At 41.1% G+C, this 12771-nt stretch overlaps 2 protein-coding genes across 2 annotated transcripts; one reads left to right on the top strand and one right to left on the bottom strand.

The window, feature by feature from the left end:
* Nucleotides 1–402: 402 nt before the first annotated feature.
* LOC106611232 (signal recognition particle subunit SRP54) lies at nt 403–7285 on the bottom strand. Its single transcript, XM_014211227.1, has 17 exons — nt 7198–7285; nt 6693–6807; nt 6497–6594; nt 6256–6347; nt 6084–6168; nt 5325–5429; nt 5150–5216; nt 4991–5048; nt 4664–4814; nt 2928–3076; nt 2688–2788; nt 2502–2588; nt 2275–2348; nt 1914–2022; nt 1631–1801; nt 1235–1330; nt 403–993 (listed from the first exon to the last, which is right to left on the bottom strand). The coding sequence occupies exons 3-17, from the start codon at nt 6572–6574 to the stop codon at nt 902–904; spliced, it is 1515 nt and encodes a 504-aa protein (XP_014066702.1). The 5' UTR covers nt 6575–6594; nt 6693–6807; nt 7198–7285; the 3' UTR covers nt 403–901.
* Nucleotides 7286–7519: 234 nt separating this feature from the next.
* On the top strand, nt 7520–12230 carry zgc:109986 (class I SAM-dependent methyltransferase). Its single transcript, XM_014211224.3, has 8 exons — nt 7520–7687; nt 7799–7920; nt 8534–8672; nt 10452–10573; nt 10728–10838; nt 10948–11054; nt 11630–11720; nt 11834–12230. The coding sequence occupies exons 1-8, from the start codon at nt 7591–7593 to the stop codon at nt 11948–11950; spliced, it is 906 nt and encodes a 301-aa protein (XP_014066699.1). The 5' UTR covers nt 7520–7590; the 3' UTR covers nt 11951–12230.
* Nucleotides 12231–12771: the final 541 nt, after the last annotated feature.

Genomic DNA, 12771 nt, shown 5'->3' with positions numbered 1-12771 from the left:
TGAAATAGATGCCTTTACTCATTTTCAGGGCAGGTAACGTTACTGTTTACATGTAGATACAGAAACTCTGCAATACTTTTGAGCTAATATTCTATAAGAGGTGCTGGTACTCAGCTCCCATGATCTCCTGCCCAAGTTAAGTGCTGTATGTGATAAACACCACAAATCAACATGAAAATCAGTAGCTTTATGTACATTTACATTTTCTGCTCAGTTTCCTTTGAAATGCAGTGCCCCAATAATAACACATTTCAACAGCCATAGGTAGCTCATACTAGTACTGTATATTAAAGGATGTGGTCTAATCTTTATGACAAGAGTTCAATCGATAGAGCGATAACAAATACGATTGACAACTATGACAATCATTGCTCAACCAAACAGAGAAAAGGAGACACTGGCTTTTTAAAACATTGCAATACAAATTTTATTACATTATGACAACAAAAAATGTCCAACTAATTTCAGCATATCCTTTGCAACATCTCCAAATAAGGGTTGGGTTCATTAGAGCACACCGGAAAACATTTTAAATTATTTTGCAATTAAAAACACAAAAGGTTAGGGTATCTTATTGGACAAGTCCAATAGTGACTCCCGGTTGAAGTCCATTTTCTTCTGTTTGGTGCCTAATGAACATGACTCAGGACAAGCATCATAATCCCATTATTTATGTATCTTTTGTGCCTAATTTACAATTAGTGTAAAAATCACAGAACTTCTTTTGATTTATCCTGATAAGTAAATAAGCCTCTGCATAATTTTATACAAACATCTTAATGAATTATATTACAGAGGCAAAATAACTCGTCTCTCATCTCCTCGTTGCTAAATATTCTTCACACCTTCTTGCTAAATCCAAATGACAACCTTTTATTTAACCGGGTTAAGGCTCAGTGGTTCACATATTGTTGAATCCCATCATTCCTTTCGCGTTGCCAGCTGCACCCTGTTGGAACTGTCTCATCATGGACTGGAGACCAGACATTCCACCTGAAGAGAAATGATAATCAGAGTTTTTCAGGGGGATCAGTTAAACTCCAGAGCAAGGCAGAGAGGCACAGAATCGCTAAACAAGATCAAATAGAGGTTATTTGGGTTGCAAGGCGATTTGTAGATCAGGGATTCTGCAGTCTATATCACATCTATGTCATTACGTTTGGACCAACCATGCTCAAAGTAACAAAGGAAGTTAAGGTAAAGTGAAATTACTTATTGTAAAAGTCAAGCCTACCCATATGGTGGAGAACCCTTGGGTCCATCATCTTTGCCATCTGTTGGTTCAACTTAGCCATCTGAGAGGGGTTGACATTCTTGGACATATCACCACCTGCAAACATGTAAAAGTGCAAAATAATTTAGAGACATTCTACTGCTTGATGAAAGCAAAATTGTGTAATTGGACCAGTGCTTCCGTTTCCGGGGTGAAACGTGTCTGAAAACATGACTAGTCATGAAATCCTTGCTTCCTCTGTCCTTGTTTCCTCCCCTCACAGAGTGCATTGAAGGAGAGGATCCAAGGTCCTTCCCAGACCTCCTCCAATGCGATTTGAGAGGGAAATGGAGGAAACGTGGACAGAGGAAGCAAGAATGACAACTCGTAATGTTTTAAGAGCCAAAAAGTGCATACCTTTGAACAGGCCTTTAATGCCACCCATCTTCTTCACCATCTGGGCAAACTTAGTGTACTGGGTGAGCAGCTCCTGGACGTCCCTGGTGGCAACCCCTGAACCGCGTGCCACTCTGGCGATTCGGTTCGGCCCCTTGCTGAAGAGCTTTGCACCGTCTTTGTTGTCAAGTTCTGCAAAAACCAAAGAAAGAAACCAGTGAGGAAAACATGTACGCATTTTGTATAACCCTTTTGTTTGTATCACTTACTGTTGTTAATTGATGAAAGTGGATTGCATCTTTACCTTGGTCGTTCATGCTGTCCATAATTGTCATGAGTTTCTTCAACCTAGCCATGGACTCCTGCTCGTTGCCTTTGCTCATAAAGTCTGTTCCGAAGCCTGGGATCATACCCTTGTGACATTAACAGAAGTAAGATTAGCATTGTCATCTTTAAATACATCCCACACATGACCAGAAGAATATAAAATATTCTTAGGTATTCATTATTTACCAAGGGGGGGGGGGGGGTAAATACAGTTGAGATTGTTTTCGAAAGGCCTTTGTGCTGAGACGTTGACCGTCTTCTTGTTTCATCTATAGTATGTACCCCTATGGGGACCTACATTTTTCCCCTATTAGGTATTCTGGTTGCCGCTTACTTACCATGATCTGTCCGAAAGGTCCCATCTTCATGATGTTCTGAAACTGCTCGTACATGTCACGAAGAGTGAACTGACCTGCGGTGCAAATTGTGATTAGAAGAAACTTAAAAACCATACCGCATAACAATGTACAACTATGTTATAGACTACAGAGCATATGCATACTGTATGTCAGTTATGATATGGGGCTGGTATTACAAGTATGTCAGCTGATGATCTCATTCTCACCATGTTTCAGCTTGTCAATCAACTCCTCGTTGTCATCCAGCTTGAGTTCATTGACTTTGTCTATCAAACCTTCAATGTCTCCCATGCCTGAGGACAAAATACACACAACTCCTTCAATACTGGTTGTACATAATGTAAATGTAATGTCTTATGATGATCCATGATTCAAAAGGGAAAACAGTTTACCCAGTAGCTTGCTGATGAAGGGTTGGGTCTTAAATGGCTCCAAGTCATCAATGTGTTCTCCAGTACCAATGAAAATGATGGGACTCTTAGTAGCAGCCACTCTATAAAAAGGCAACATGAGTATGAAACATTACCTAACCATCAGGATTATCATGGAGTTAATGAATTCTGCAGTCGTAAGGAAACTCAGTTGACCCTAACTTGGATAAACTGTCAAAACAAAGAGTGACATTTACTTACGCACTGAGAGCACCACCACCTTTGGCGTGACCATCCAGCTTTGTCACTATGACGGAAGCAACTTCTACTTTGTCTTTGAAGGCCTTCGCCTGGGCTTCACAAGCTTGGCCAATGGAGGCATCCATTACGTACACAATGTTGTCAGGTTGCTGGAGGAAATAGAAACATGCTTGGGGTAAGACCATGCATGCATTGATGCATTTTCTCTAAAGCAATACAGTGCATTCGGAAAGTATTCAGGCCCCTTGACCTTTTCCACATTTTGTAACGTTACAGTCTTTTTCTAAAATGTATTAAGTTGTCGTCCCATCCCCCCCAATCAATCTACACACAATAGCCCATGATGACAAAGCAAAAACAGGTTTTAATAAATAAAATATCACATTTACATAAATATTCAGACCCTTTACTCAGTACTTTGTTGAAGCACCTTTTGCAACGATTACAGCCTCGAGTCTTCTTGGGTATGACGCTACAAGCTTGGCATACCTCTATTTGGGGAGTTTATCCCACTCTTCTCTGCAGATCATCTCAAGCTCTGTCAGGTTGGATGGGGAGCATTGCTGCACAGCTATTTTCAGGTTTCTCCAGAGAAGTTCAATCTGGTTCAAGACCAGTCTCTGGCTGGGCCACTCAAGGACATTCAGAGACTTCTCCCGAAGCCACTCCTGTGTTGTCTTAGCTGTGTGCTTAGGGTCATTGTCCTGTTTTTTTCCCCATCAAGGATCTCTGTACTTTGCTCCGTTCAGCTTTTCCTCGATCTTGACTAGTCTCTCAGTAAATGCTGCTGAAAAACATCCTCACCGTAGGAATGGTGCCAGGTTTCCTCCAGACGTGACGCTTGGCAATCAGGCCAAATAGTTACATTTTGGTTTCATCAGACGAGAGAATCTTGTTTCTCATGGTCAGAGTCCTTTAGGAGCAGTGGCTTCCATATGGTCACTAACATAAAGGCCTGATTGGTGGAGTGCTGCAGAGATGGTTGTCCTTCTGGAAGGTTCTCCCACCACAGAGGAACTCTAGAGCTCTCTCAGAGTGATCATCGGGTTATTGGTCACCTCCCTGACCAAGGCCCTTCTCCCTCGATTGCTCAGTTTGGCCTGGCAGCCAGCTCTAGGAAGAGTCTTGATGGTTCCAAACATCTTCCAATTAAGAATGATGGAGGCCACTGTATTCTTGGTGACCTTCAATGCTGCAGAAATGTTTTGGTACCATTCCCCAGATCTGTGCCTCGGGGCGCAAAGGACAAATCCGTTGACCTCATAGCTTGGTTTTAGCTCTGACACCCACTGTCAACTGTGGGACCTTATATAGACAGGTGTGTGCCTTACCAATTCATGTCCAATCAATTTAATTTACCACAGGTGGACTCTAATCAAGTTGTAGAAACATCTCAAGGATGATCAATGGAAATAGGATGCACCTGACCTCAATTTTGAGTCTCATAGCAAAGGGCCTGAATATTTACGTAAATGTGATACTTCCATTTTTATTTGTAATAAATTTGCAAACCCTCCCAAAATAACTTTTCTCTTTGTCATTATGGGCTATTGTGTGTAGATTGATGTTGGGAAAAAATTATTTCATCAATCTGAGAACAAGGCTGTAACGTAACATAATGTGGAAAAAGTCAGGGGGTCTGAATACTTTCCGAACGCACTGTACATTTTATAATGACGATGCAAAAGCTCAGGCTGGCAGAGAGATGATCACAGCGGCACAAAAATACTACTTACCACTGCATTGGAAACCTGCAACATCTCCTCAAAAAGGGAATCTTCTTGCTTGTGTCGGCCACTGGTATCAACAATGATTATTTCAAAGCTCTCATTTTTGAACTTTTCCACACCTTCCGCAGCTATGACGACAGGGTCCATCTCTGTGTAACTGGATTTAACAACGTTAGTGTACCGTATGCAGCAAAGGCCCTGTAAAAGACTTGCGTCCTGTCTAGGGGGTGTACTTGTACATCAAGGTTCCTTACCATATACACTAGCATAAAAAAAATGACTTGAGATGCATCACATACAGATTAGAAGCAACCAAATGCAAAGCATACATACCTTCCATAGAATGGAATTCTGGCTTTTGTTGCATTTTGCTTCAACTGATCGAAGGCACCTGCACACACATAAAAATGTTGTTGACTTAATTTTCTTTTAGCTAATTTTCTTTCTTTTGAGAAGGAATATCAAACAGATAGATTTTGAAAATGAAACTACCAGCTCTGAAAGTGTCAGCGCATATCAAACAGGTTTTCCACCCTTTTCTTTGGTAGTAGTACGCCAGCTGTGGAAAAGGTATTCAATACAGAACATTAGTGATGGCATAATATATTTTGTACAAATGACCACCTGAATGTGCACATCTTTAGGCTGAAATCCAGGAATGGCTCACCTTGGAACACGTTGTAGTTTTCCCACTGCCCTGAAGACCCACAAACATGATGACATTGTTCTTTCCCTTTGTGGGTGTCCAAGCCTTGACTCCTGGATCCACCAGCTGAGACACAACCACAACATTAAATCTTAGACACACTCACATCGCATCAAATGCAACAAACACAGAAACATTGCATCTTTGTAAAATATGTGAAGTGAGAACATAGGGACGGCCTCTCCCAACCACACAAGCCTCTTTTAAAAAAAAAAAAAAGTGGAAACAAGCCATCTAAAAGTACTTGGAAAGTCTTCTCCCCACCCAAAGACCCACATGAAATCTAAACTGATCAGTTGAGTATCCATGTCCGAGGGTAGGCCTTCTAATGTGAAACTAATTATGTATTGAGCTGAGCAATCAAAACCTTTAAATACAGGTAGACTACAGCTACTGGATCCCTTAGTTCAATTAAGGTCATTGTTTGATGGGGATGACTGTTTTGATGGTATAGTACATTGCTGAAACAGTTCACAAAACACCGTGGAATATCAATAGACCAAATGACTTTTGAAAACCACTAATATAAAAAATAACCAGGAAATCCCACCAACAACTGTCAGTCATCTACCCAAGTTTTCAATCAAAAATGAACTCCTTGGTTACTTTACACTAGACCATCATTAAAGTAATACTAATGTATTACAATACGTTCACTTTCACACCATAACACCTGACTAACAAACAATGAAGTAAGAATAGTCAGAGAATGACACTGACCTTGACGAGCTCCTTGAACACAGAATGCTGGATCATTCTCCTCTTGTTCAGCCCAGAGGCCATCTCCTCCAGGTCAATGGATGATCTGTGGTCAAAGAAAGATTACATTAGTAGGATACAGAATGCAGCTTGTCTACTACAGTACAATGTGTTCCTGAATAATGCTACTCACTTTACATTTTCTCTGAGCTGCTTTACCAACTTGATGTTGACATCAGCTTCCAGGAGGGCAGCACACACTTCTTTCAGCATGGCATTTAATACCTAGAGAAAGTTAGAAGACATTATCTATGAGAAATATCATATGGTCTTGCATGGTTGAAACCTGGCAACATATGTAACTACTATTTAGTTAACAACACTTTGCCAAAAGTTGTACAAAAATAACAAGTCTGATTTGGTACTAGATATACCTCCTCATTGATGATGGTGGCATTGCTCAGTGATCGCAACGCCGAGGTGATTTTTCTTCCCAAATCGGCTAACACCATGTTGGCAGGTCTTGTTGAACCTGTAAAAAATATTTTGATTGTTACAATGGTTATACTGCCATTGCCAACTACTATACTACTTCAATGTTGGATAATAATGTTATGGAAAGGGACTTACAAAATCAGTTGAGAAATACGGCCTCTTCGGCTTCAATGTTGAGGGAAACCCCCTTGTCTCCACACCTTTCACTGCCACTTATTGGTGATCAAACGTCCGTTGTTGACTTCCTTAACTGAGAAATGAACGAAAACAATGAGTGAAATCTAGAGATTAGTTCAGCATATAGTCAGGACAACATGACAAAAATTCTTCAATAACTTTTCGACAAATTAGCTAGAAAAATACCGTAGTTAACTAATACAACACGTGTATGTAAAGAATACATAATATTGACCCGACTGCATCCACACAGCTCAAAACTATCTAGCTAGATAAATTGCTAGCTAGCTAACGTTAACATCGACAACTCGAGTAAGGCCGTGGTTCTCTGAGAATGTGATACATATAAAGACAGCATCATCATTTCATTCGATGGATAGCTATCGTGCTAACATTACGACATTTACAAAACAGTAGCTAGCTACTAAATTACCATTATTATAATTTGAAAGATGATCGTTACCTAAAGCTTGCCAACTTGCTTGAGAAAAGCAACCAAACGAACGTCATCTCAATCCCAGATATCCCAGAATGCCTATCTACTTCCGGGGTTATGTTTACTTCTTTGTAACCCCTGTATTTTAAGGTCGTCTGAAATGTCATGTTTTCTACTTAGAGTAAACGGTCATTTCATACAACACGTGTCCATTTAATTTGCCAAAATCAATATATTTCTACAATATCAGTTACTTTAAATGAAATAATATATACTAAATTCTCTCCATTTCACCACTACTATTAATAGGGCTCCAATTATCGCGCCTCCTTAAATCTCAAATACGTATCTGGTGTTTTCTACACATGCGTTCAATACATTCAAGCGTGAGCAATCGTATGTGGCAAAATATTTGTTGAAATGAACTTTTCAGACGCAAAAAACGAAATCGTACGATTACTCTCCAGAGTAAATTCCAAGGACCTGCCACGTTTAATTGACTGGATGAAAAACTCTGGTATTTAACCCTGGCATGAGCTATTTTAAGCCTAAACCAACCATCCCATGTTCATGTTGGATTATGATGCTTCAACTGTATAACATTAGCTATTCATTTTGTTTCTTGTAGATGAAGTGGATGATGGATTGGTTGACAATCAAAAGGTTATACTTCAAAGTATTTCAGAGGATCTTAGGGCATGTCTTCCTTTGGAGGCTGTGCTCTCCTCCGAGTCCTTGGCTATTCAGAAGGTGGGTTACTGTAATTGCTTTCATTCCTCAACATCTTTACTCAGGGCCAAATGTACTTGCTGGGTGCTTGTATTTGGTGCAAGGTGTGTATTTTATTTTCAGAGAGGAATAAAAAATACTCACACTTAAAATGTGACTTTTAAAATGTTAAAGGGCTAGTTCACCCAAATTACGTTGGTTTCCTTACACTCTAAGCAGTCTATGGACAAGGTATGACAACAATCCATGCTTTGGTTTAGTTTCCCTGGAACTGTTTCCACATGCTAATGTGTCTGGTATAAATCCCAATCAAGTCATGGGACTGTTTTTCACACATCTCCAAATAATCAAAAAGTATCTAAACTTGTGAAGCTCAACAAGTCACAGATGATTTGAACACGTGTGAAAAATGTATTATCGGTCCCATGACTTGAATGGGATTTGTGTCACAAATGCTAAAATGTTAGCATGTGGAAACTGTGCCAGGGAAACTAAACCAAAGCATGGATTGCTGTCATACCTTGTCCAGAGACTGCTTACAGTGTAAGGAAACCAAGGTCTTTTTGTAATTTCGTGGGACTATCCCTTTGACTAACACAAATTAACTAATTCTGTTCATCAATTGATTATTCAGACCCAACAGAACCCCCAGCCCACACTGCATGTGGATGCTTTCCTGTATGACGAGGACACCGTGGATACACTCTGTGAGGAGGGCAAGATGAGCCGCAACTACTGCCTGAACTGTGGCACTCACAGAACAGCTCCCCTGGGTAGGTTTGCCTTGCATGGGCCTCCCGAGTGACGCAGCGGTCTAAGGCACAGCAAAGCAGTGCTTGAGGCGTAACTAGAGACCCGGGTTTGATCCCAGGCTGTGTCGAAGCCAGCCACGACCGGAGACCCATGAGGCGGCGCACAATTGGCCCAGCGTCGTCTGGGTTAGGGGAGGGTTTGCCCGGCCAGGATGTCCTTTTCCCACCGCGCTCTAGAGACTCCTTGTGATGGGCCAGGCACATGCACGCTGACTTAGGTCGCCAGTTTTACGGTGTTTCCTCCGACACGTTGGTGCGGCTGGCTTCCTGGTTAAGCAAGCATTGTGTCAAGAAGCAGAGAGACTTGGCAGGGTCGTATTTCGGAGGATGCATGGCTCTCGACCTTCGCCTCTCCCGAGTCAGTACGGGAGTTGCAGCGATGGTACAAGACTGTAACTACCAATTGGATATCACGAAATTGGGGAGAAAAAGGTGTAAAAAGTAGAAGGGAAAAAAATGTTTGCCTTGCCTGGTTAATCATTGTACTTGTTCTGAAGGATCATGCCATCTCACCAACAATCCAATTACCCAAAGCCCATCAATAATCATACTGAACAAAAATATAAACGCAGCATGTAAAGTATTGGTTTCATGAGCTGAAATAAAATATCCCATAAATGTTCCATACGCACAAAAATATTATTTCTCCCAAATGTTGTGCACAAATGTGTTTACATCCCTGTTAGTGAGCATTTCTCCTTTGCCAAGATAATCCATCAACATGACAGGTGTGGCATATCAGGAAGCTGATTAAACAGCATAATCATCACACAGGTGCACCTTGTGCTGGGGACAATAAAAGGCCACTCTAAAATGTGCAGTTTTATCACACAACACAATGCCACAGATGTCGCACATTTTGAGAGAGCGTGCAATTGACATGCTGAATATAGGAATGTCCACCAGAGCTTTTGCCAGAGAATTGAATGTTCATTTCTCTATCATAAGCCACCTCCAACGTAGTTTTAGAGAATTTGGCAGTACGTCCAACCGGCCTCACAACCTCGGACCTCATGTATGGTGTGTGGGTTGAGCGGTTTGATGATGTTAACGTTCTGAACAGTGCCCCATGGTGATGGGGTTATGGTGTGGGTAGGCATAAGCTATGGACAATGAACACAATTGCATTTTATGGATGGCAATTTGAATGCACAGAGATACCGTGACGAGATCCTGAGGCCCATTAGCGTGCCATTCATCCACCGCCATCACCTCATGTTTCAGCATGATAATGCACTGCCCCATGTCACAAGGATCTGTACACAATTCCTAATGCTGAAAATGTCCCAGTTATTCCATGGCTTGCATACTCACCAGACATGTCACCCATTGAGCATGTTTGGGATGCCCTGGATCGACGTGTACGACAGTGTGTTCCACTTCCCGACAGTATTCAGCAACTTTGCACAGCCATTGAAGAGGAGTGGGACAACATTCCACAGGCCACAATCAACAGCTTGATCATGCGAATGAGAAAATGGCCAGATTATTATAATTTTTTTAAAGGTATTTATGACCAACAGTTGCATATCTTTATTCCCAGTCAAGTGAAATCTGTAGATTATGGCCTAATTTATTTATTTAAATTGACTGATTTCCTTATGAACTGTAACTCACTAAAATCTTTGAAATTGTTGCTAGTTGCGTTCATATTTTCGTTCAGCATAGATGTGTAAGATAAGGGTGGGTTTATAACCCTCATGTTGCAGCATTGTGTCAAATGAATGTTTATTTTCGCAGAGTTCATCTCTCACTCCTTCTCGATATTGGAGCTCCAGTTCCTATTCCAGCATGTCCTACCAGACCTGACTGGGAGACTAGTGGTGGATGTGGGTTCCAGGCTAGGGGCAGTACTCTATGGGGTAAATTACAGTTTGTTTTGGAATGAAATGGAAACCATTTATGGCATTGAGATGTATGGTAATGTTAAAGGTTATGTGAAAATATTGCAGGAAAATGTCATGAATTCTTTGGCAAAAAAGTATTTACTCTTCCAGTCATCTGTTTGTGCTTCAGGGGTACCTGTACAGCTCTGCAGTTCGGCTTGTTGGGGTAGAGATCAGTGCAGAGTTTGTCAGGCTTCAGAATATGGCTGTGGAGAAGTATGGCTTCAGTGACCGAATACAGGTAAAGCGATTATTAGTATCATTTTACATATATTTATCTTGATCTTTATTTTATGTTTTTAAAGAATGTAAGTGCCACAGCTTTCTCTCATTGTCTCACATTTCTGCAGGTCATCCATGGAAATATCAGTACTCAGGATTCCCTGTTACAGAATGCAGATGTTCTCATCATGAACAATGTGTTTGAGTACTTTCTACAGCCCAATGACCAAATTAAGTAGGTAAACCTTGGACACCACACCAGTGTATTCATTAGGACATATCGTTTCAAAACATTTTCCAACAGAAAATATCATTATCCTATAATGCAGCGTTTCCCAAACTCGGTCCTCAGGAACCCAAGGGGTGCACATTTTGTTTTTTGCCCTAACACTACACAGCTGATTCAAATGATCAAAGCTTGATGATTATTTGAATCAGCTGTGTAGTACCAGGACAAAAACCAACACGTGCACCCTTTGGGCTCCCAAGGACCGAGTTTGGGAAACGCTGCAATATAGGATGCAGTAAGTGATCATTGGAAGATTTCAATTGAATACTCCTCGTGTCCTGTCTCCTTCTCAAAATCCATTGGATGAGAAAGCCAGAGGTCCCGCTCCTCTGACCTTTTCCTCCAATGGGTTTTGATGAGGAGTGAGGGGTAAGGATGCAATTGAGATCTTCCTCATATATTGTATCTGGTAATGATGCTGTGCAGTACCAAGACAAAAACCAACATGTGCAACTCTTGGGGTCCCGAGGATGGAGTTTGGGAAACCCTGCTCTAATGTCTCTATCCTCTTGCTTTTGTAGAGCCTGGTATTTTATCGTTCACAATTTCCGCAAGAAAGGTGCTCTATTGGTTACAGTTCCAAGCCTCCAGGAAGCACTTTCTTCACATCAGGTAAGTACTGAAAATGCCTGTAAAAACTGTCTGTTTTCCACACTTTGATAATTGAATGTTTCTATGATGCGTAATGCACACCTCTCTATTGCTGTACTGTGCTCCTCCTTCAGGGAGGGATCAACCTCAGCAAGTGGGTAGAGGAACTACCTCTGGATTACAACGTCTATCTGGGGAAGGACGGTGACCCGGACGCATTCAAAAATATACGCCTGTATAGGGTACTGTGACCCTGAGTGAAGACCAAACATCCGCTCAGACTTTCTGTCCCTTGGATATTGACTTTCTGCTGCTTTTTGCAGATGGATTTTCTTCTAGGACTGTGCCCTACCATATCATGTTCAAGGTATAACAATCTATAAAGATGACCGAGTGATCTGTGACAAGAAATCCCAAATATCACTCTGATAATGTTATGTACTTTACAGTTCAGTGAATGATTTGTCAGCCTTTTTACATAAAATGTTTGACAAATGTCTGAAATACTGTAGTAAATGAGTGGTTAAAACATTTGCCTGATGGTTCTTGTACGTTCCCCTCTCACCCACACTACTGAAACAGGAAGCATGGGAGGGTAGCATAATTACAGCAGAAAGTGGCTATTAAATGGCACCAGCTCTGAGGAACTTCTGTGTTGCCTTCTTTACCAACAGCATGGCATCACATCTCTTTTGCAGTGCTTTAATAGTGTTTCATTTTGGACTCTGTGGCCATTGTAATTACCACCTCTTTGATGGATTTTGCACCTTAGTTATGAGGCTCTCTAACCACACCAGACAGGCATCATGCAGTCATGTTATAGTAAACAAACCATTGTTGAACATTGGCCTTATTGAAATATGACAGAAGCCAAACTAAGGCTGCATTTACACACGCTGACCCGTTATTATTTTTTTTACCAATCATATAAGCTCTTATGCAAATAATTGGTCAAGATATCAGAATAGGGCTGCCTGAGTAAACGCAGCATAAGAACAAAGCACGTACATATTGGTGATTCATACCCCCTCATGTCGGACAGACGTGAAGTTGGATGCATGTGGAAAATGTT

This window comes from Salmo salar, chromosome 09 (genome assembly GCF_965601325.2).
Source record: "Salmo salar chromosome 09, fSalSal1, whole genome shotgun sequence".
NCBI lineage: Eukaryota > Metazoa > Chordata > Actinopteri > Salmoniformes > Salmonidae > Salmo > Salmo salar.
Note: the sequence above shows the minus strand (reverse complement) of the source record. Positions and strands in the feature narration are given on the sequence as shown.

What these genes read in the sequence shown, in the direction of transcription:
- LOC106611232 (XM_014211227.1), bottom strand. Translation starts at nt 6,574, where the DNA reads ATGGTGTTAGCCGATTTGGGAAGAAAAATCACCTCGGCGTTGCGATCA. An exon ending in CCACCATCATCAATGAGGAG is followed by an intron (nt 6,348 to 6,496) that starts GTATATCTAGTA and finishes AACTTTCTCTAG; the next exon opens with GTATTAAATGCCATGCTGAA. An exon ending in CTTCATCAGCAAGCTACTGG is followed by an intron (nt 2,589 to 2,687) that starts GTAAACTGTTTT and finishes TTTTGTCCTCAG; the next exon opens with GCATGGGAGACATTGAAGGT.
- zgc:109986 (XM_014211224.3), top strand. Translation starts at nt 7,591, where the DNA reads ATGAACTTTTCAGACGCAAAAAACGAAATCGTACGATTACTCTCCAGA. An exon ending in AGTCCTTGGCTATTCAGAAG is followed by an intron (nt 7,921 to 8,533) that starts GTGGGTTACTGT and finishes TTGATTATTCAG; the next exon opens with ACCCAACAGAACCCCCAGCC. An exon ending in CAGCCCAATGACCAAATTAA is followed by an intron (nt 11,055 to 11,629) that starts GTAGGTAAACCT and finishes TTGCTTTTGTAG; the next exon opens with AGCCTGGTATTTTATCGTTC.